Source organism: Amphiura filiformis, chromosome 4 (genome assembly GCF_039555335.1).
Source record: "Amphiura filiformis chromosome 4, Afil_fr2py, whole genome shotgun sequence".
NCBI classification, from domain to species: Eukaryota; Metazoa; Echinodermata; class Ophiuroidea; order Amphilepidida; family Amphiuridae; genus Amphiura; species Amphiura filiformis.
The window spans coordinates 48,964,248-48,988,520 of NC_092631.1; the positions used below are offsets into that span (position 1 = coordinate 48,964,248).

The following is a 24,273-nucleotide window of genomic DNA, read 5'->3' on the forward strand; positions in this document are numbered from 1 at the left end:
ATACAACCCTGTGGAAGACATGACCTTAATCTCCCACACAGGGGTGTAGATTTCAAATGGAGTCACCCATTCATGTAACCCCATTTGAAATTCACAGGCCTTGTGTGGATGATTTTAATCATCCACACAAGGACCTTAAAAGGTCATGTCTTCCGCAGGGGGTGCATGGATTTTAACTGGAATAGTGCCATTTATATATAATCTTTTAACACATAATATGTATAAATATCAACTTCATGGGAATCAATATAGCATTTCATATGCCATTTGTTACTGGTGTTAAGTAAACAATATTGTTTCCATCAAAAGATTTACTCATTGCTCTCTTGTTATTATTTGTTTTTTAAATTAAGATATTTAAACCTATCATACTATTTTTATATTAGTATTTATAAGTAAACAATACCTCTTAAACTTGGCGCTGCCGATCTCACCCTCCTTCGCCTCTGCCAGACTGCATCGTCTCGTCTAGACCCAGCCTCACTATGCCTGTCTCTTCCACCAGAAGCCTGCCCTGGTGAATCCTCCTGCTCACTACTTTCTTCTGGCACACTAGGTGTCCCACCTGCTGCCTCTAAGCTCACTGGTTGACCTCTAGCAGACGACACAGGTTCACCTCTAGCAGACGACACAGGTTCACTATTATCCTCACTGATGCTCACAGAGCTTGTAGCAAGACTCTCTGGCTGCTCGTCCATTATTACATTGTCTTCTGAAGCTACCTGTTGGGCCTGTTGCTCCCCAGATGTCCTGTCTCCACCAGGTTGAGCTAGACTGTTGTTGTTATTCCTCTGTCCTGCAGAGGATTTACTGGATGGCGCACTTGCACGAGACAGAGGTCTATGCGAGGGAACCTTTTGTCTGGCTCCTTCTTGCGGGTTTAGTCTAGGGGAAGACGAAGACGCACTGTCTATGGCAGAATTTACACTCACTTGTACTGGCTTATTCTCTTCTTTACTGTTTGTGGTTCTTGGAGTTGTATTTTGCATAGTGTTGCTTGATGCATCACCACTTTCAGATTGCACATTATCGTCATCGTCTTCAGCAAGGGAGGTATTTCCAGAGCTAATAGTTCGCCACGTAGCCTTTCCACCTCTTCCGCAATCTCCTGTTTCAACTGGATGTCGCTTAAAGCACGACGTCGGGTTTCCGGAGACCGTGATGGCGATTGTGAGGTCCTGTCTGTTTGAACAGACCATTTATCGCCATCATCTTGCTCCGCATTACCCGCAGAGTCTTCTGCACTAGACGTTTGGCTAATACTTTCACTTTGATCTCCGCCGGCTGCAATGGCTAGATAAGCATTTGGATCAGTGTCTGTAGTGACTGTTATGACGGGCGAATCAACTTGTGATTCGGACTCCTCAACATTGATATCGCTCTGCTGTTCTGTAATCACAGCAGGAGAAGTTTGAGTAGATATTTCACAATTGTTCAGTGCTGCGGCACCCTGAGAGGAGCCTCCCGGCTGCTGTTGTGGTATAGCTAGCTTGAGATGAGTGGGTCTGTTCACTGATTGCTCACCCCCGCTAGCCCCCTCTTGAGCCTCACTTCCTGGGGTGACAACTTCCTCTATAGAATACAAACATTCTATACTCTGCACATCAGCTAACGACCTTGGCCTAACTTGATGAGTTGCTTCAGACAACTGTTCTCGTGTGATGGGGGCGCTCATCGTGTCGGTTGGCGTTGTTGGCGATGTACTTCTTGCACTTCCTTGCTGCTGCTGAGCTACAGATTCAGCAGGCTCACTTGTGATGTGAGCCACTGGATCAGATACAGTGCGGTGAGCTCTATCATGAGGGTCAAGATACGCTGGCTCCGTCGTGGTACGAGGTCTTGTGGCTGTCTGCGCTACATCTGTCGTTCCATCTGGAATTGACAACATGCTTGGATATGAAGCGGATCTTGGCATCCCATCGTTTATATCCCCTGAAAATGATACATCGCCATTAGGTAGATCTGAAGAAGCTGTAATGGATAGAAAAGAAAGCATTATGTTGAATTTATGAGATACGCCACTAACACAAACAACCCAAAGATAAAAAAAAAACTGATTTCCATACACGTGTCAATTTCCATTACTTTGAAATCCATTAGTTTTAAATCTCCATTTTAATGTGAAAGGACTAAAATTGTCTTTTTTTTAGAAGTTGTGTTACACAAAATATATCCATGGACTGGGTCAGGACCAATGTTTTGTTTGTCCTTCTTCCTCAAACAAGCCTTACCAGGAAAGTTATTATAGTCTATTCAGTATAAGATGACACATGACCCAGTTCTCTTTTCACTTAAATGTTATAATTTTGTTTCAGAAAAGGACATTTTCAAGTTCTGGCAACATTCATTAAAGCTGCCACACATTTTTCAAATGTTTTGAACACCATTTGATCTTTGTCTCCCCTGGGGACCTGTGTACTTTTCCAAAGGTCATGTGCCATCTTATAGTGAATTGACTATAGTGTGGTGAAAGTAGGTTATAATGATGGAGCTACAGTAAACATATTATGAATGCATTTCGTTTATTTCAAAAGATCCCTTTTGAAATATTTTTGGAAAATGCGTACACAATCTGTGAACAGAATTTGTGGCATATTCGGGTTGTTGCACAAAGTCGTATATGAATCATACAATTAGGAGGTATACAGAGAAACCCTTTTTTTTCGACAGCGCTATTTTTAACCACCACCCACATTTTCAATCCTATCATGTTCCTTAGCATAATGCTTGTATGATGCAATGTTATGAAATCAACCTTGTCATTTCAGGAGTTACATTAATCAACTGCTGCAAAATTATGTTCAACAACACTGCCAAAATTGTCAAATCAGCAATATCCAAACCTATATTAGTCACTTTAAGGGCTGGAATGAGCGTTTTGAGCGTTTCGACAGAATTTTTTGTGGGACATGAAAGCACATCAGACATATCAAATTGCATTCTGAATACGAATAATTTTCATTTTTTGAAATTCACGATATAATACAAATTTTATGGCAAATGATTAAAAATTGATATTTTTTATATTTAACAGTACTCGAAGTAAACTTTATAAATCTAATGATTTATACTTAAAGTGTATGTAGGTGGGATGAAAAGCCGACGATCAATTGAACATTTTGACCTTTCATTATTGAAGATATGGATTTTTTTCCCAAAACACAAAAAAAATCCATATCTTCAATATAGAAAGGTCAAAATTTTCAATTGATCATCGGCTTTTCCTCCCAGCTACATACACTTTAAGAATATGTCATTAGATTTATAAAATTTACTTCGAGGACTGTAATATATCAAAAATGTGAAAAATACCAGATTTGTCATAAAATTTGTATTATATTGTGAATTTCAAAAAATGAAAATTATTTGATATCAGAAAGACATTCTTCATATTCAGAATGCAATTCGATATGTCTGATGTGCTCTAATGTCCCACAATAAATACTGTTGAAATGCTCAAAATGCTCATTCCAGATCCCTTAAAGTCTAATTATTGAAATTACAAGAATAAATGCAAATGTCACTTCTGCTCATCATTAATATATTATGGCACGCTGTGACATCCTCTAGTGCTGGCAATTTTCAAACTAGTGCGGTGCACCAAATCTTGCATTAATAGTATTTTCTTTGCTAAAGACATACCAGAAGTTTTGTTATATTCAATCCAAAGCAAAAAAACCCAGTACAGTTACATACAGTTGCCTCTTGAAGATATAATAAGTATAGCATAGACTTACTTTCAGCAGGGCTTTCTTGATGTTGGATGTCGACTACGAATGATAGGAAACCATTGACATGGTCTGACGGGTGGCGCTTTCCTAAATTATATGATACTTGATGTTCTCTGTAAAACAATGACAAAAAACAAAAAGACAAATAAGTTATTTCATCTGTTATATATACATGTTTATCTGTCAGTATGTTGGGAATGTATAGCCTTCATTCTCGAGAAGGGGCTACTCAAGAAAAACACTGTACAAAAAAAAAAAGAGTAAAAAGGGGTGTATTTGTGACCAGTCAAGTAACATGTTTGATGCGTTTAGCGGTTTTACTACGCATCAAAGAATACAAGTGCATCTTACTCATCCTGCCCACATGGCATCTATTACATTGGCTTTACAGCCCTAGCTGCTATTGCATATCAATTCACAAGGTTATACTTCTTTTGGACCGACCGCAGTATACAACTATGACACTCCCGTGGTTGAGCTCTCCTATGATAGTAAACCAATTATGTAAAGTAGCTCTGACTTCCATGATGCTAACACAAAATGTAGCGATGACTCTTCAATCACAAAGACGCTGTCCTTTTTTGTGAGTTTTTTTGGCTGATGATATAACACTTGCCATTCATTTGATACATGTAACACCTGGGAGTAATTATAGGACAGGTCACTGAACTACACAACAAACAATCATCTTCTATTTGATTAAAACAATATGCAATTTATGTCTACATTTTCAAATGAATACAAACTCAGTACACCGTGTAATGTATACTACATCGTTTCCATGGGAATTTGATTGTCATACATAATTTCAACATCAATTTCTTTCACAACCTAAGATGTGCAGATTCATCAATTAGGATTAAAGTTTAGGGTTAGGGTAGTTGTGCACACCACACTTTGTATCACTGTCAGCACACCCCTACACATTTTAGGCCTGAAGTAGGCTATTCTAAAAGTGTCACAATAATACCATCTGGTTAGAAATTTTACATGTAAATTGCTTTCAACCAAGAAAATTGGACAAAATGTAGAAAAGTCTATGACATTGGTATTACTTGAATTTTTATCCTGAATTTCCCTTGTTGCCATTGTTATACGAGCATATTCAATTACATTAGCAGGGCAATGGAGCATAACATGGTGAAGCTAGCTTGTTGTCAGCAGTGGTCCATTCGATTAGCGTGTACACATTTTGCACCAACAGAACTTTGGCTGTGGAGAGCTCAATGATAAACACACCGATGATGAGGCGTTCCTCACTACATTAGTGGTCATCAATCTTAGGATAAGATGAGTGAGATTTAATCTTTCCCTGGAGAAGTCCTTTTTCAGAAGGCTGAGCTTTCGGAACGCTAGCGAGTGCCATCTTCAGAGCCTTCAGAGCGAGTGCCATTTTCTGAAGATGGCACTCGCTGGAGTTCTGAAAGCTCAGTCTTCTGAAAAGGACTTCTCTAGGGAAAGATTTAATCACACTCATGTTTACCAAACTCCGTTTAAGTAAGGTATAAGGACAAGGGTTGTACTTTAGGGTACTGTTAAAGACATCGACCACCGTCACAAGTACATTGTTCAAAAGGACATTGTTAATAAGGACATCACAGTCAGTTTAATGATTCACCTCATCTGCACTGAGTTACCCTAGAGCAGACTTCCTCAAATAGATTTGTTGAAGCGCCACATGAAATAATAGAAAACTGCAAAGCGCCACTCATTTGGTGCAACATTTTGTACTATTTTAGCCTGTCTTTATAAGGATAACATGGGAATCGCATTGTTTAATGTTGAAATATAGAATATTGGAGATATTCCTGGTAAAGTTTGATCAAAGGGTTTCATTTAAAAAAAAAATTTTTAAATTTTTTTTAAAAATCTAAACGTCGCCACGCGCCACTCGGGAAGCCACGGCACACCACATGTGGCGCACGCGCCGCTATTTGCGGACCCCTGCCCTAGAGGTATGCTCACACCTTGCATGATCAACATCACATTACCATACAACTGGCTTCACTCAGTTTGAAATGGAAATTATCAATTTGCTTGCATGTCCTTAAGACACATCGCTAATTAACACTCACTCGACTCTGTCACTTTGAGTCACCCACTGCATGTATGCAGAGCGCTTACCCGCTTACACTACATATACGGAATTGATTAATGCGCTTAATTCATCAACAGAGATTATAATTGAAAAGGAAATATTGTCAGAATGTCTCTTTTTTTATGTTTATTCTGGTGAAGATAAATTAATGACTTTGATGTCGGCTGAGATGATGGAAATGTACAGAAGATTTGGACTCTTCTGACCTCTTGATTGTTATTACACAAATCATCAGTTTGGCTCAAGTCCCAAACCATAACTGTTGACATCTCATGTAATGACTCAAGCAAAGACCATAGAAAAGCCTATAGCTTAACATTTGATTTGCAATCTGTCTGGCAATCCAACTCGTATTAATGGCAATTGCAACAAGGAGTAATATTACATTTTTCTTTTTGCATGTTGTTTTATATTGACAGGTATCTGTATTTGTATGTTTACGTACCAATCCAGATTATAATGGCTGTTGTCACATGGGCTGTTGCCTTTCTGAAATCAATGCGTCTGTATACAGTCAAGGTCACAGGTCTTACTTCCCATATTTGGCATTGTTCTGGCAATCCAACTCATGTAAATGCCAATTGCGACAAGGAGTAATATTACATTTTTTCTTTTTGCATGTTGTTTTCTATTGACAGGTATCTGTATGTTTATGTATCAATGCAAATTATAATGGCTGTTGACACATGGGCTGTTGCCTTTCTGAAATCAATGTGAATTCTTGATTTGCACAGTTTCCCAGATCACTACACGCTTCTGTACAGCCAAGGTCACATGTCGTACTTCCCATATTGTTCTAAGACTGCACAATCACCCTACACATTTTCTCACATATAACTTGGGAGATCACCACACAAGAGTATACAACCCCTATGTGCAAAGAAACTTCCCATGAAAGGCCAACTTTGGTGCTTTTATACCCTTTTTTCTGTCATCTTATGTCATGCAACTTTCTCACATATAACTTGGGAGATCACCACACAAGAGTATACAACCCCTATGTGCAAAGAAACTTCCCATGAAAGGCTGACTTTGGTGCTTTTATACCCTTTTTTCTGTCATCTTATGTCATGCAACTTTCTCACATATAACTTGGGAGATCACCACACAAGAGTACACAACCCCTATGTGCAAAGAAACTTCCCATGAAAGCCTGACTTTGGTGTTTTTATACCCTTTTTCCTGTCATCTTATGTCTTGCAACTTTCTCACATATAACTTGGGAGGTCACCACACAAGAATACACAGCCCCTATGTGCAAAGAAACTTCCCATGAAAGGCTGACTTTGGTGCTTTTATACCCTTTATCTCTTTCATCTTATGTCATGCAACTTTCTCACATATAACTTGGGAGATCACCACACAAGAGTATACAACCCCTATGGGCAAAGAAACTTCCCATGAAAGGCCGACTTTGGTGCTTTTATACCCTTCTTTCTGTCATCTTATGTCATGCAACTTTCTCACATATAACTTGGGAGATCACCACACAAGAGTACACAACCCCTATGTGCAAAGAAACTTCCCATGAAAGGCTGACTTTGGTGCTTTTATACCCTTTATCTCTTTCATCTTATGTCATGCAACTTTCTCACATATAACTTGGGAGATCACCACACAAGAGTACAACCGCTATGCGCAAAGAAACTTCATATGAAAGGCTGACTTTGGCGCTTTTATACCCTTTTTTCTTGCAACTTATGTCTTGCAACTTTCTCACATATAAATTGGGAAATCACCACACAAGAGTACTGACACAACTCCTATATGTTCAAACAAACTTCCCATAGACTGACTTTGTGCTTTTATACAGAGACCCAGCCTTCTTCCTCTCATCTAATGTCATAGACTGTATTGCACTATACAGGTGGAAATCCACAGCTTTGATATTACATGGGTGCAATTATGCTCAGACACATCAAGATCTTAAAGCATGTGAACGAGCTCTGATTTTCTTTATGAAGCCCTTTATTGTGTCTAAATACACCAGGGAATAAGCAATCCTGAAGGATATCCAGGTTTACAAAGTACATGGGTGCCATTATTTGTTCTCAAATCACAGTTTTATATCCTTTTATAAATAATCTAACCAATTGTAAACTGTATCACTTTAGTGTTGAGTGATAAGAGAGGAAGAAAAATGTCCATTGAAATCAAATTATATTTTGGTGATCCCTTTCACAACAGCAGCACCAATTCTTGTTTAATCCTGAAGGGATATCCAAGTATACAAAGTACATGGGAGCAATTACTTGTCATCAGATCAGTTTTAAATCCTCTCATACACAATTTAACGAAATGCCAACTGAATCACTTTCCTGTTATAGGAGAGGAGAGTAAAAATGTCCATTGAAATTAAATTGTATTTTGGTGATCCCTTTCACAACAGCGGCACCTAATTCTTGCTTTGGACCATTGGGAATTCATATTACAAAAGGGATATTGATGTTTACAAGTACATGGGTGAAATTATATTTGTTTGCATCATGATGCAACAACTTGTCAGCTGAATCATTTCCTTGCAACATGACACTCAAATGTCATGGTTCTCTGATTTTCCAATCAGTTTATTAACAAAAATATTATTTATAACATTTGGCCGAAGCCAGGCAAAGCCCAATAGTGCTCAGAAGCTACTAAATTAAAGAGATGCCAACCGAATATGACGGGAAAGGGATATGGGTTATTAGATATATCAAGGGTTGAGAACCAGAAAGCCGTAACTCAGTTAAGGCTTTCTGGCTCTCAACCCTCAATATATTTGAGATATATTAGGCGACCATAATAGTAGATTACACCATGATTGCATTAATTGGCGATAGTTTCTTTGATCTGTTTATTAGGATAAGGGTTGCTATTTATTCTGTACTAGTTTTTAATCCTCAAATCAAAGAATAAATGTTGCTTTTTTTTAAATAAAAATAAAATAAAATTAGTCTCTTTTACCGACACAACCAAAAGCCTCTTCGACAGGCACATGTGCATTGGAATTGACCATACCTGTTGCCTGATATACTTGAATTTTACAATGAATATTTGAAAGTTGCCATTACAGGGGCTTTGTGGTTCTTAAAATATGTAGCTCCCAGGATTGAGGATGAGATTTCTTTCACATGACAATTGGCATTATTGCTTTCGTCACCAAAAATAATCATGTTATTTTCTCTTAATTCTAAGAGATGCTCCCATCCTGGCTGTCAGTGACTCATGTTAACTTGCAGGATATTTGAGCTTTGAAATACACAAGTACAATTATTTCAACATACATCAATATGTCTACTCCTGTTATAGAGCATAGGCAGTAGTTGATGGCAGATCAACAACGGTTCAAAAAATGTTTTCTTACAATTTGCAGTCCCTGTCTTTCCTGTGATTTTTCCTACAGTTGATAGATGCACGTGTGACTAGAATTCATGCTCCGAAACCTAAATCCTGGCAACCTCTTGTATTTCTGTGATGTTCAACCATAATGACAGATTGGAGCATACCTAAGTTTGACAAGTGGCATGATAACAATGGGCCAATACTGTATTATGCCGTGTGAAGGATCAGGTAATCACCTGCCCAGGATATCTCTTCACATGCCACAAGCTATCAGCTGATTATAAAAGATTCCTCCTTGCTCAAGTGTTCAAATTCTGCACGCTGCTACACCATCACTTTTGTAGATTTTTGTTTTCATCTGCTTAGATTACGTTGTATGTAAAGTCATTCTTGTCTTGTCTTGTCTGCTACTGCACAAAACGCCTGGTGTGGCTATCAGCGTACAGATCATGCATCGATTCGCTTGATAACTTAAATTTTCTTCTCGATTTCAATTTCATTTCACCGCCGATCAAGTTCTTGAAAGAGGCCACATCAGGAGCTGTTTTGGTGGTAGATGGCAGCGAGTTCCATTTTGGTATTGTCCGTGGATAAAGTGAGAATTTATAGCAGTCTTTGTTGGGGCGTATGACGTTATTGTAATACAGGCCTATGTACTGTGTACAATGTGCATATACCTTCTATATAAATGACTTTATGAATGAACATGCAGATCATTGAACAGATATCATACATTATGATACTGAACAGAATTTTTCTTTCACTTTATCAAGACATTATTTCTTGAGATTATAGGAGGTTTACGGAAACATATCAGAGAAGCAGCAAATGCCAGCAATGCTTGTGAGAATAATTGTTAGTCCACAAGCATCGTAAAAGGTGCTGATGTACTTCCAAACATAGATATTGTAAACTTTTGAACTGCCATTGCAAACTTTATCGTTTTGGCGATTTATAATTGGTTTGTGCACTTTCTGCTAACTGAAAGATCAAATTGATGCCTTCTTGTATAATTGCTCTATACATGGATATTATCTGGACTGATGTATTTGCATATTTAAGATCATTGTGATCATTTAAGATTGATTTGTGGCACTTTCAATATATGTTCAGTTGAGGAGAAGTTATTCTCAGTTAAAAATACAAAATAATGATAACTTTATGATGTATTTCCACAACCAGCAAACGCAAAATGTTTGAACCGAAAAAATGTTTAAATGTCAGGTTATATAAAAAGAATATAAATTATATAAAACATTTTAATAACATTTTTTAAAACTTGCTGGTGCAAATAAATATTTTACAATAACATTTTGACCACGTTTTAACATGTTGTTGTAGTGTTTTTTCATATAAAACATTTAAAAAAATATTTTCATGACCTCTATATAACCTGCCATTTAAATATTATTCAAACATTTTGACCAAAACCAAAACATGTTTTTAACATTTTAAAAACATATTTGTGTTTACTGGGCACATAGATATCCTGTACAGCTGCTTCTGTACCTTCTAATAATTTTGGTCACTTATGATTGGTTTGTGTGCTTTTTATGATACATTGTTAAGAACGATAAACTTGATAACTTGATACATGATGATATCCTGTACAGTAGAGTTTGCAAATTTATGATCATTTTGGTCGCTTAAATTCGCTTCTGTGTTTACTAAACATTGCAAGTCTGTGTAAATCATGGGTAGGGCTATAATCTTGTAACCCATGATGTGCATCTAAACATGGATATCCTGCACGTATTACATGACTAGTATACTTGTGGCCAATAAAGACTTGGACATTTCCAAGCATATTAGTTTCTGCCTGCCCATCTCAATGGCTTCACTTAGGTGAGATGTGCACATAGTTCATGTACACACTGCATCAACTGACATATGGGTAATAGTTTAAAACATCCTCAGGAAATTGTGGGAGAACCAGATGGACAGATTTGCACACATCCTAGTTATGTTTATTTGAGTTAGGTTGGGTGCTTTGATTTTCTTGGAATTTATTGGTTAACCAGACCATTTACTTCATTACTGCCAATCTGGTAACACCATAATGATTGGTAACTGTAAGTGCCGTAGACAGTAGAGTCAGCGATTTTCAGCGATTTGCATAGAGGTATAGTGTGGTCGTATAGTTTGGTGTGGTAGGCTATTCGTCAGAAGGGTGTAAGATCATGAGCTTTCTCATTTCTCCTCTATCCCACTCGCTGTGGCCCTAAATGTACAGACACCACAGTTGGTGCATGGCGTGCAACGGTTTAGAATCGTGTATAATGGTGGTCCCCGTACATTAGACGAGCAATATCTAGACATTTAAAAGTTGCAGGCCTTATCGTAAAGAGCAGGGGATCAATAGTATCCAGCTCAACAAAAGGGATATGCAGCACATGGGCACACTGATAATTTGGGGCTTTCCACCTTTGTGTGAAGTTGGCTTATCCAAGAGAATACATAAAAAGGTCTTGTAAAGTCTTGAAGTTTTTGGTTTTGTTTTACTGTAGACAATTAATTTTACAAAACCAATTTGGGCAAATTTTGTCTCATGTGCCACATAAAATTGATTTCATAATGATAATGGTGAGATGTTTTGCACAATTCTGTGCAATAGATCATCCAAAATATCAACTGAGTCATGTTGAGTCCAGGATACAGGAGCTTTCTTGTAACACAAGTGCCATTACTCTAACACGCATCAAGTGTCTGAGCAAGTTAAACGATAGACACTTACAAAAACACACCAAATGTCCAACAACTCACTTTGCGCACACCAATGTTTCATTTTCAATGTGAAATCATTGGGCTATTTCTTTAGTAATCCATACACCCCTATGGAAGACATGACCTTCATCTCCCACATAGCGGGTGTGAATATCACACGGGATTACCTGAATGGGTAATTCCATTTGAAATCCACACCCCCTGTGCGGGTGATTAAGGTCATGTCTTCCATAGGGGGTGTATGGCTTTCAACTGGAATAACCTATTGACTCTTCTATTATTGCACTTGAAAGCACTATCCTGGCACTTTCCCTGACTAATACGGGTTAAGGATATCAGAGCTTAGTATTACATGGCTACAATTACTTATGTATACATCACTGTGTCAAAAGCTTCCCGATAACTTATTATCATTGCTTACACTGAGGGTAAACTTGTCAGTTCTATTTGCATGAGCTTACTATTACATTACGAACTGGAGAAAGGAATACAGACCAAAAATAACATTAACCCACAAGTCCTATTTGTCGTAGAAGTGACGTCATAATCGGATTAACTACCATAGCAAGAGGAAAACAATTTTTGAATAGATCGCCCTGCACTACAACGTTTACGCTGTACCTATGTCAAAGATGTCAAAGAAATGCTGATCACTTGTACCAGGGATTCTATTATGCTTGCACATGTAAGATAAGTATCTTTGAAAAAAGGGGTATTGTATTCAATCTATGATTACAGACATACACAGGTGATGAGTACAACCTGCTTGTAGTGCAGGGTGATCTATTCAAAACTGTTTTCCTCTATTGCTATGGTAGTTAATCCGATTAAGGGTCAGTCCATGTCGAAACAGATTGAGTGTACACCCACCCTCTTGGATTTTGCTCTCCTTTGGCTCAGGGGTACCTTTCATGGATCCCTAGGTGAGGTCACAAGAAAAAATTCAAATTCCATTTCGTTTCTTGAATGGCGGGCAATCAAAGTTTGGCGACCTCGACCAAAATTGTGAATTTAAGGGTCCAAATGACAAAGTGCTCTCTTTGAGGGGCACTTTCTTCTTAATTGAATCAGTTGTGATCCTCTTTTTGAATGTGGTCACTCACTGGCTGTGTCTGAAATACCTAATGCCAAAAAAGATAGATTTGAATTTCGTTGGGATTTCAGAGGGGTCAAAATCAGCACTTCGTACTGTTCAATCAAATTATCTTGATTTTGAAGGACCCATGATAATGTCACAGTGCACTTATAGGTCCTAATTATGTTCAGAATGGATTAACCATATGCCAATGTCTATGAGCAATTCAAAAAAAGAGAAATTTCTAGACCCCTACAGAATTTTAGGCCACCCCTAAAGTGGTTCAGCCACAAATGGCACTTAAAGTCGGCAAATTTTGACCCCTAATAACTTTAGGTGTACACCAGATATGAATTTCTAGTCTTTTGCATCTGAAAGAATGTAGTTTAATGTTACTAGGAACATAAGATTTGTTTTGTATTTTTGTGTTTTAGTATTAAGTTGACGCTTTCAAAAATAGTCATTTTTGCCTAACATACCATGCATACAGGATACGGTACAAAATGCCAATTTTAGTATGATGTTTTTTTATATTTTGATCACTTTATAGCCATTTGTATTATTTATCCTGATATTTCAAGTTGCTCTTGAGTCAAGTAATAAGAAAAAACTACTTTCTAATCCTCTGTATGGATTTTTAAGGGGTCAAAAATGCACTTCCTGGCAACGATGCTCATGCAAAGTACAGGTTATGGGGGTCAAATTTTCAGAATGCTCCCAATTATGTCAAGTAATATATCAAATTACTCGTATGGTCATGAGGATTCCAAAAATGTATAGTTTGTTATGTGTCAGACCTTTCAGGAGGCGCTATGACGAAAAAATGTTCATAGGTCAACGACCTTTTGAAAGTATCAAAACACAAAAATACAAAACAAATCTTATGTTCCTAGTAACATTAGACTACATTCTTTCAGATGCAAAAGACTAGAAATTCATATCTGGTGTACACCTAAAGTTATTAGGTGTCAAAATTTGCCGATTTTAAGCGCCATTTGTGGCTGAACCACTTTAGGGGGGCCTAAAATTCTGTAGGGGTCTAGAAATTTCTCTTTTTGAATTGCTCATAGACATTGGCACATGGTTAATCCATTCTGAACATAATTAGGACCTATAAGTGCAATGTGGCATTATCATGGGTCCTTCAAAATCAAAGATAATTTGATTGAACAGTATGAAGTGCTGATTTTGACCCCTCTGAAATCCCAACAAAATTCAAATCAATCTTTTTTGGCATTAGGCATTTCAGACACAGCCAGTGAGTGACCACATCCAAAAAGAGGGTCACAACTGATTTAATTAAGAAGAAAATGCCTCTCAAAGAGAGCGCTTTGTCATTTGGACACCTTAAATTCCCAATTTTGGTCAAGGTCGCAAACTTAGATGGCCCGCCATTCAAAAAACGAAATTGAATTTGAATTTTTTCTTGTGACCTCACCTAGGGGTCTATGAAAGGTACCCCTGAGCCAAAGGAGAGCATAATCCAAGAGGGTGGGTGTACACTCAGTCTGTTTTGATATGGACTGACCCTTAAGTAAGTCACTTCTACGGCGAATAAATATGTCAAGATAATGGGCCATTACAGTTGAAATCCATACACACCCTATTTAAGATATCAACTTAATCTCCCACATAGGGAGGTGTAGATTTCAAATGGAGTCACCCATTCAGGTAATCCCATTTGAAATTCTTACCCCCTGTATGGGAGATTAAAGTTATAGACCATAGGGGGTGTAGGGATTTCAAATGGAATAGCCCGAATCTGTTCACTTTCCATGATCATCAACCAATGCAATAAACCTGTTTTTGGTAACTTAGTGTATACTTCACCATAGAGTGTATGCAATAAATCAATGACATCCATGTTGGAGGACAGTTCTAAGATAGCTTAAGATGACAGAGGGACAGGTCTCTAGATCGAATCCACAACCATTCATACCAATCACCTGTTTTATTACATTATCATGCGAATTGCCCCGTGTCACCTTACGGACGTAGTATTGAAAACCCTCTATTGGTTACCAGAACATTGCACTACCACTGACATATCAGAATCTGTTAGGAGCTCATCTAATAGCTTGCCTTCTAGTGCCCTACCCATGGAGAACTCAATGGAGACCAACCAGACAAAAGGCACCAATGTGAAATTGAGATACAATTTGTCTTGCCCTGCAACCAGTGTACAAATTAAGTGGTAATCCGGTAGTCCTGACACCCAGATTTGCTGCAGAAATTCACTGCAGGTTATCCATCGGACACCCACACTTTTTTCACCTTCATGCAGTATAAAAATGATTTAGTCCCGATATTTTATTAAGCTTACGAAAAATCACATTGCTTTCCAGTTCTGTCTAGTCTTCGTACTCCTCAAAGCTTTGAAGTTTCAAACCACCACATCCCAGGCACCACATCCCCACATAATTAGTTAGGGCTCGAGTGTGCGCTGTGTGGCCTTCTTTCAGTCCAAACTAGTACTGTGGCTTTGTGGGCGCAATAGCGGCGCCTGTGATGATGATGAGGCTTTGACATCAGCCAAAAACTTCCAAAAACTCTGGCGGATGACCAGATTTCATGACCTGGTCATCCGCCGGATAACCTGATTTTTTTTCTTAATTTGTACACTGCCTGCAACTTACCCTGAATGCTGCTTTCTCTGTTTGTCTTTTTAGAGGTATAGTCAGCCTTCATATTGTCCATTTGGCTTCCTTTAGGCAGTGGACATCAGTGCTTTCTCAAGTGGGTGCAGTATTAAATTGTATGTGTTGAGTCAAAGAACTGTTGTGTGTACATGCGTGCGATCAGAGATGGTGGATTTGTACAAGCACAAAGTAACTGCAACCAAGTACTGACCTTACTGCCTTAAGGAAAGCCAACCTGCTGATAATTGGTCAACTCTTGGAAAACATTTCTAAGATTTCTATTTCTAACCCGTAGTAATAAATATCTTTCCCTGTCACTTACCCTAATGCTGCTTTCTCTACTAGTCTTTGTACAGGTATAGCCAGCCTTCCTAGAAACCTGCTGATAATTGGCCGACTTTTGGCAAACTTGTCTTTGAGCTCTATTTCTAATACATCTGTTGGTGCTGCCACAAACTGAAATAACTGCAATGGTAAGGAAAATAATATGGAATTATGACAGTGGTGTTAGCTTTTATGTTCTACATATCAAGAGGTACAGGGTGTATCAAAATGATTGGTACCGATCAATGTCCAGTGAGTTTGGCCAAGACTGACACATTCAAATGCAGTCAATCCACTTTATTTGCAGATTTATGTTACAAAAGGTCTTAAAACTATAATGTAGTCATCTTGACATTTCAAGAGGATATAGTGTTAGGATAAGGATAAGACAACAAAACTGATAGGCACCAATCTTTTTGATACGCCATGTAAGTGCAAGATGGCCCATCTGCAATAGCTGCTAGGTGTCATATCTTCAGATATGTACACTTTAGAATGGAGAAATTGTTGTATGTCTATAGGGCAGCTATTACACTTCTTGTACTAATCCTTCAAATTCAATATGTATCTGGCACACTGATGTCTATAAAAGTCATGCATGTTGAAGAATAGCCTGTGACCATAATTGAGTTGAGCCAAATTATTCAAAATATGCAAGTCCAAAGCTAAGCTCGCTTATATTCACAAAAACATGAGCCACTCACGCTTATATTCAATGCTCACTTAATTGGTATAGGGGCTGTGCCCAAGTCACTGATGTCTGTTATGTCACCATCCACAACAAACGCAGTGTAAAGTCCCAATTTTCAGTAGCTTAGATTATTAAACAATTGAAATCTCCATAAAACAAGCTTTAAAAAGATACATCACTTGGCGGCATAATTGCTCAGGAAATAAGTGCTCAAAAATGTCTTTGTTTTCAACTGATTTCTGTTTAGAGAATAAAGGTATTGTTTTTAGCAGCTGGAGTGCATCTATCGTCTCATATAACATAGGCGACATCATTATTTTAAGTAAAACAACGAGGTGGCCGAGTTGTTTTACGCCAAAAATAATGATGTCGCCCGTGTTATATGAGACGATAGATGCACGATAGCTGCTAAAAAACAATACCTTTATTCTCATTCTTAAACACTTCAATTCAAATAAAAATATCATACAAATTTTAATCAAATTAAATCCTACATTTTGCAAGGAATTACCTAGGGCTTTAAAATCGATCAGTCCCGTTGTTGTTGTGCGCCTCCGATTGGTCCAAATAGCGAGTACGCGAATCGCTGACCTGTGTGATATCGTGTCATATCACACGGGTAAAGCTGGGTAAGAACCATTAAGATTGCAGGAACGTTCTCAAGTGTTTAAGAATGATTCATATCACTCGAATGAGCACTGGCGATTTTTCACAGTGTTCGTGGTGGATGGTCACATATTTTGTCACTACTTGGAATGATGCTTATTGAGATACAGAATATTAATCTCACATCAGACAGACATTTTGTTAATAGTCTAATCAGAATATCATAAATTATTTTCTCTATTCAGCTGCTCAGAGAAATGACAGAAATAATAGAGATTTGAGGTTTTGAGATGAACTTGGAAGATTTCAAACTATGTGCTGCCGTATAGATATTTTAAATATTAAATACTTGGCCGAGGTGGAATACTCAACACGGTTGTAGCTACACGATAAACACACTGGTGTATAATATGCAATAAGGAAAGCCTCATGGAAGAACAGAGTATACCTTAAAACATCCACTGAATGAGTAACCCAGCCTCGGCAAAAGAAGAAATAAAACAAAACAAACAAACATGGAGGTCCACAAGATTGCATGCACGCACTTTGCACAGCGTACACGCTTAGTACGCTACATATACGCAACAGGTATGTTCCACCTTGGCCAAGAATTATTTAAAATACCTACAGGAGACGCTAATGACACAATATATAGGCCTATAGGCTTCAGACAACCCCTATATGTTAAATGTGATTTGAGTGTGTGTGATTAGCCTGTGCTTTTTTCTAAATTTAAGCGAGTTCTATGTGTAGCTTGGAACCTTATTGATGTACATAATTCTGAATTATTTAGCTTAACTCAGTTGTGGTGGCAGGTTATTCTTCACCATGCATGCAAGGACATGATTTGAGCTATCTTCAAAAATTTTAAAACTCTTCAAAGAACTAACACATTGCACACTACTCAAGGTAAGCTTAAAACAACCAATTTCTGATAGTAAAACTCACTTACATTTTAAAGCAGGATACATGTGTAACATAATTTTGTATAAACACCCTATATGTTAGCTCCAAATATGTTCATCTTTATGATCCAACAACCGCAATTTCACTATTCCTGTTTAGTTATTAGTTAGTTATTATCGTGATTATCATGTGATCTCTATTGCCTGGTTCTGTAGTGATTTCTTACTACCTGGCCATTGTATGCATTGTCTGAATGAATATGTCCTTGTGTGTTATACACAGACAAAAGTAATCAATGAACACCTACATAAAACAGGAAATCAAATTTGTACCATTAAGACAACTAACATTCAGGGTTACCATTGGGTTCTTAAAACTTACTATTAGGCTATCAAACATATTCAATACAGGTTTCAAGCGGCACCATTGGTAGGCCTGTAACCAGGGGCGGCAAGACATAGATCCCAGTCTCACCCCTAAAAAAGGCCTACTCATCACACAAACTTGCCTGTAAATAGTGTATTAAACTTGCAATTTGAAAATGCAAATTTGGGCTTCATTTTGGACAATTTGTCAACTTCTCAGGGGCATATCCCCCTCATACACCTCCTGCATTGCGCAAATGTTGCATGTGACACCAGGCCTAAGCATTAAGAAACCAAACATATTGGTTCTCTTACTTCCCCTCTGCATCCAATGACTCACACCCTGCTACAACCAATGTAGTGTATTTGCAACATCAATAAAAACTTGAACTCATGCAGACAAATTTTTACCAGCTACTCACCACCAGCTACCAACATGTATACAACACAATACACCTATATCAACTGAGGCTACCTGCCTACAGCTAGCCAATTCCAATAATTACTATATCCCAAATGACGCAGGTACACAAACCAAGTCTGCAGAATTCTATAGGTACAATGTCCAAAGCAAACCAACCAACCAAGGGTGAAGAATTCAACAGTTAAGAAATTCAGCAACTCGATGCTGTCCAAATCGGTTCCAACCCGCTCCATATATATACAATCCGTTGTGGTCCAGCAGACTGGACACTCTGACTGGACAATACAGACTGTCCACTTTAGCTGAACTAGGATCTACCTTGTTAAGCCTGGTCAGCCCATATACATACACATGTTTTATGTGTCCAACTAATATGCCATCAGATGACAGGCGGACGACACAAAATTTGGCAATTTTTGACTTCACAGGAACTGTAATTTATAACTGTCAGCCTTAGGGATCAGCTTGACTACATTCTTTTTTCCCACCAAAACTTGGCTAAAAAATCAGTCACTAATTAGCAGGATGCACAAATCAATTATGTTATTATGTTGACTATTGTGCAATGTTAACAATTATTTCTTAATTAGACCAATTAACCATATATCTTATTAAAAGCAATTGATTCTAAAGCGCAGACCCTTCAGTTTGATGGCCTTCCGTTAGCATTCATTTTTCATGAGGGGCTATTAAATATGATCCCTCCAACAATTAATAGCTTCCTACTGCATTGTATGACATAATGATAAGTCAATTCCTGATCACTGAGATTGTTAATGCTCTGCGTGCAAGCCATAAACTTCAACGGAAAAAGTTGAAGTTTTGAAATATTTTCTCAAAATATCAAGAGCTATCTTAAGAACTACTGAACCAATACTAGGCTTGTTTGTACTCATTTTAATGCATTTTTCATGCTGATATATATGCTGAAATATGGTCATGAAAATTTACATTTCTGAAATTTTTGATTTTAAAATTTTTTTTTGAAACATGTCGTCTGCAGTCGACACCCGCGTGAAGAGAGTTAAGAACAGAGTGACTACACACGTGTCTCACTAATTTCCCTGTATGTCTTGTTCAGTGTTAACAGGTCTGGTGTTTTAGCACCCAATTAGGCTCCTTCTGACCATTAGCAGATCATTAGAGGAAGTTGAGGCGACCAATGCCACATAGATCGAACTCATTTAAAGTAAATCAGTGTACTCCTTACCAAAGGGGAATCTTTGTCTGTTAAAAAATCTATGGTTTGGGTGTGGAATTAAAGCACCTTAATGGTAATATCTGGCAACATGATGAGATAAAAACTTTCTGCAGTCTGGATATCTGTGGTTCAGTAAAGTGCTTTTGGTATGGGTATCCACATGTTGCACAAACCCTCTTTTACAGGAATAGTACCAGACACCTGCAGCCACTGTAAGATTCCAGTCAACTGCTCTAAAGACATGCATTGCCATGATTCTGTTGGTCGGCATGATGTCACTTGCCATAGATCGCTTCACCCCATTGCTTTCTTATGCCACTGAGATTTGGCTGTTCCATCTCGCCCCCTCGGACACGAAGGGGACGCTTACTGTTGCACTCAATGGGGGGAAATCACAAAACATGCCATGAAATAAATACCTTTTGATAAAACAATTCCAAAAGTTTGATTTCTTATCAGGGAAATCAACTTTAAATAATTACCAAAAACTGGTATTTTCTGTGCTAAAAAAAATTGACTTGAGCTAAAAGGCCCTGTACAAACCAATAGGGATTTTGCAAGGGTGTCCCCTTTGACAGACGTGAGAAGTGGGTAAGTGCAATAGATGGAACAATCTCAACCGAGAGAATATTACTACAGGCCCAAGTCCTTCAGCTGCTATCGTCTACATGGAAATGAAAGTGGTAATTTCAGTAACATCAAATTATTTTATAGAATTTGGTGCCATTTTGGTTTTAAGACAAGGAATTTTGTAATTAATATGGAAGTGGATAATTTTAGTATCCATTTCCTTTTGATCTCAAGGCCAATAATTTTGCTTGTTTTTGTTTAAGTTCCTTAATTGTAATGTATGGTATATTGCACATTTTAATTAAATATACTGACCAAATACAAATCAAATTCAATGCTACAAATCCCTTGTTTTCATGCCACTCTTTTAAAATGATATCTTGTTTAGAATAAATCTCCATGCATGTACATAATATTTCTCATCTCAAAAGAGTTCTCCTCATAACATCACAATACCAAATATTAATTATTATTGAAGCCAAATCACAAAGGTTGGGAAACCAAGCTTCCACTACCCCTACTCTTCACCTACTAGGTATGTGCACTGACAGTACTGAGCCCCTCCCCAATAGACGAATTCAACGAGCCAAGTCATGGTCAGGATTTTGTTGGCCATATTTGGGTCCCTGCAGCACCTAACTGGTGTTGTGACTGCCCAATTGGGCGGATTAAAGCCGCTTTAAACTTCAATGTTAGATTCTTTTGTGTTGTAAACTGTCATCATTCTTTTGTCTACATGTAACACGGGTGATAGAATGCAGTTTAAAACACCCTCCAAGGCCGCATCATTTCACATTTTAGGTGAGATGGAACCGACGGGGACCCAGCTCTGGCTGCCATTGAGGTGTAGGAATGTGTGAAATTGGATTCGTCTATAGGGTTGTCTTCTGCCCATCATCTTTATCCCCTGTGCAAAAGAACAATGATATTCTTTTCACCAGCAAATTGCAGTGGAGAACAAAATGGTTGCATTTGGAAAACCCTAAATGCCCAAACAGCACAAGAGTATATATAGGCCTACAGGCTTTACCGCTTTCAACTTAATTAGCGGCTGGGTGCTTGAGTCTGTCAATTTAGGATTGTTTTTTGAGGGACGTGGCTTAATTGGGAAGTAACACACATAACTATAAAAAATATCTGAAGTCAAATCATCATAACCCTATGCCAGGAGGTTTAGATGGCAATTTATTTCCACATTTAGCACAATTTAGTTCTATAAAAAAATATCTGAAGTCAAATCATCATAACCCTATGCCAGGAGGTTTAGATGGCAATTTATTTCCACATTTGGCTTGTACACATACAATGAAAAGGGTGCGCCATGACAGTTGTCATTCCAACAAATTTCTGCCGGAGAAACTTATTAGAGAAAAGATGCTAATTAGGTTGAATATGGTACTTGTTTCTAATGGGTTATTCGGGGGGTTATTCCAGTTGAAATCCATACCAGGGCCGTGACACTCGTATTCAATCCCTGTATAAAAAGTGAAGTCACTTTACGGTAGTTTGATTGACGGTTGCTAAGGAGTTTGGTACACCTAGTAACGCCATAGTAACGCTTAGCCTAAAATTTACGTATGTGTGCACGACAACGTTGTGCGTACTACTTCAATAGTGAAACATACTTATCCGTAGTTTGATTGACAGTTGCTGGGGAGTTTGGTACACCAAATTTTTCCAAGATGGCGCATATCGACTGCCAATTATTCGGACCCTTTCCGGCAAAAATACAGCTTATTTAGCCAGTCTCATCATGGGGTCATCAAAGAGAATATTTTCCTAGCATGTTGAGCTAACTCCTCAGCTATTTGGTTTTTCACAATATCATAGGAATGGTAAGAAACGACCAATTGTTCGTTGTTTTTCGCCATTTAATTTTTTTTGAAACGATGACGTAAACATGCATCATCTCTTCCACAGGTTATACACTCCTACACATCATAGACTCTAGAAAGGAACACATGCATGATCGTGCATTGGGTGTGTGACTGACTTCATTTGCGCAAACATGTCTTATCCTATAGTATATTATTACTCGAAAATCCTTGTCCATAACTCACTATGGAAGACATGACCTTAATCTTCCACACAGGGAACGTGAATTTAAAATGGGGTTACCTGAATGGGCGACTCAATTTGAAATCTACACCCAAGATTAAGAACATATCTTCCATAGGGAGTGCTTGGGTTTCAACTGCAATAGCCTAATATTTCTACTTTTTAAAAATCTATATTCTGTGGTGTTTTGTTATGGTTGCTGTTGCTGTGTTTGTTATTTTGCATTGTTTATGTATGTTTATTTAGCATGAGTCAATACCAAGTACGAAGCATACACCCTTGCGTATCACTTTGTCAATAACCAGATCTTGGTGATACATAAGCAATTGGCACAGCAGATATTTGCACTTAATAGTACTTCGACGGTAACAAAAGGTCAACCATGCTTGCTTGTAAATAATCTGAATCTACCAAGGATAACAATGCATGCTAATACAGACCTGCCAACCTTTGAGATCACAAAACTATATTTTCCAAAAAATATCAAGTGTTTACGAGCTTACATACAATGCTATATACCATCCACTGTAAGTGTGAGCAATGCTGAAAATTCACACTACCACATTGCACATTGTGCATGATTTTCTCCTTTCTGAGACAACTGTATGAATTTCCATTTCACCAAATACTCTGGTTTGCTACCTTTGATCTCTTTTGGAACTTTGAGTTGACAAAGTCAAAGCCATATTTTAAAATTCCACGTTCAAACTAATGGAAACTATCGTTTGCGCTTGCACTCGATGCTCAATGCATATATTGATGGCTGCCAATGCCATGATGATTCTCGCAGGACCTAGCGCTTTTATATGCAACATTAAGATTGGTTAATATGTCTTTGTTCCATACATATACACCAATCACGGATGCGCTAGCTTACCAGATCGGCGCAGGGCTTGTGTTTTTATAGTCTACACTCGCAGCCGTTTTGAAATGAGATTTCTTTTTTGTATTTTTTTGGTCAATGGTCAAAACCGTATTTTTTGGAAAATGTACGCCCATATTTTTAACGAATTCCTGTATGAAATACGGGAAAACGTACTAGTTGGCAGATCTGCTAACATCTTTTTTAATTATTGTACAGGAGTATCATCATCAAATGTGATGCGATCAGGCAAAATCAGTCGGAACTTGGAAATATTGATTTTAAGATATAGCCAAACAAAGGAACTTTTTCCTTTTGTTTCCTGCTGTTTTGGAAACTCTTTAATTACTCATATCTTAAGAACTGGTTGTTCAGTTTCAATGGGGTTTTCTGCAAAATCGACCTTTGCAAATACTTTTTACTATCCTATATGAAACTAAAAATTAAATTTTCCGAGTTCTGACTGATTTTGCTTGATCGCATCACAAATTTGTACTTAACCTATAAAGCTGATACCTTTTGTCATATGAAAAACTGAATGCATTGTCATTTGCCTTGTCCTTGTGTCTTTCAAGGGACTTTCCTGGAACGATTCTCTAATTGCTCGTTAGTTTAATTAGGTCAATTAATGATGTCATACTTGCCCAATTAATTGCATGGCGGACGTAACTATAC

At 37.9% G+C, this 24,273-nt stretch overlaps 1 protein-coding gene across 1 annotated transcript in view; it reads right to left on the reverse strand.

Annotated features, from left to right (window-relative positions):
* Nucleotides 1–24,273, reverse strand: part of LOC140151000 (E3 ubiquitin-protein ligase HECW2-like) — a 132,168-nt gene that overhangs the window by 35,256 nt on the left and 72,639 nt on the right. Inside the window, 4 exon segments of the mRNA XM_072173187.1 lie at nucleotides 407–1,078; nucleotides 1,081–1,971; nucleotides 3,738–3,844; nucleotides 15,914–16,056. Of these exon segments, the coding sequence (XP_072029288.1) occupies nucleotides 407–1,078; nucleotides 1,081–1,971; nucleotides 3,738–3,844; nucleotides 15,914–16,056 (1,813 nt within the window).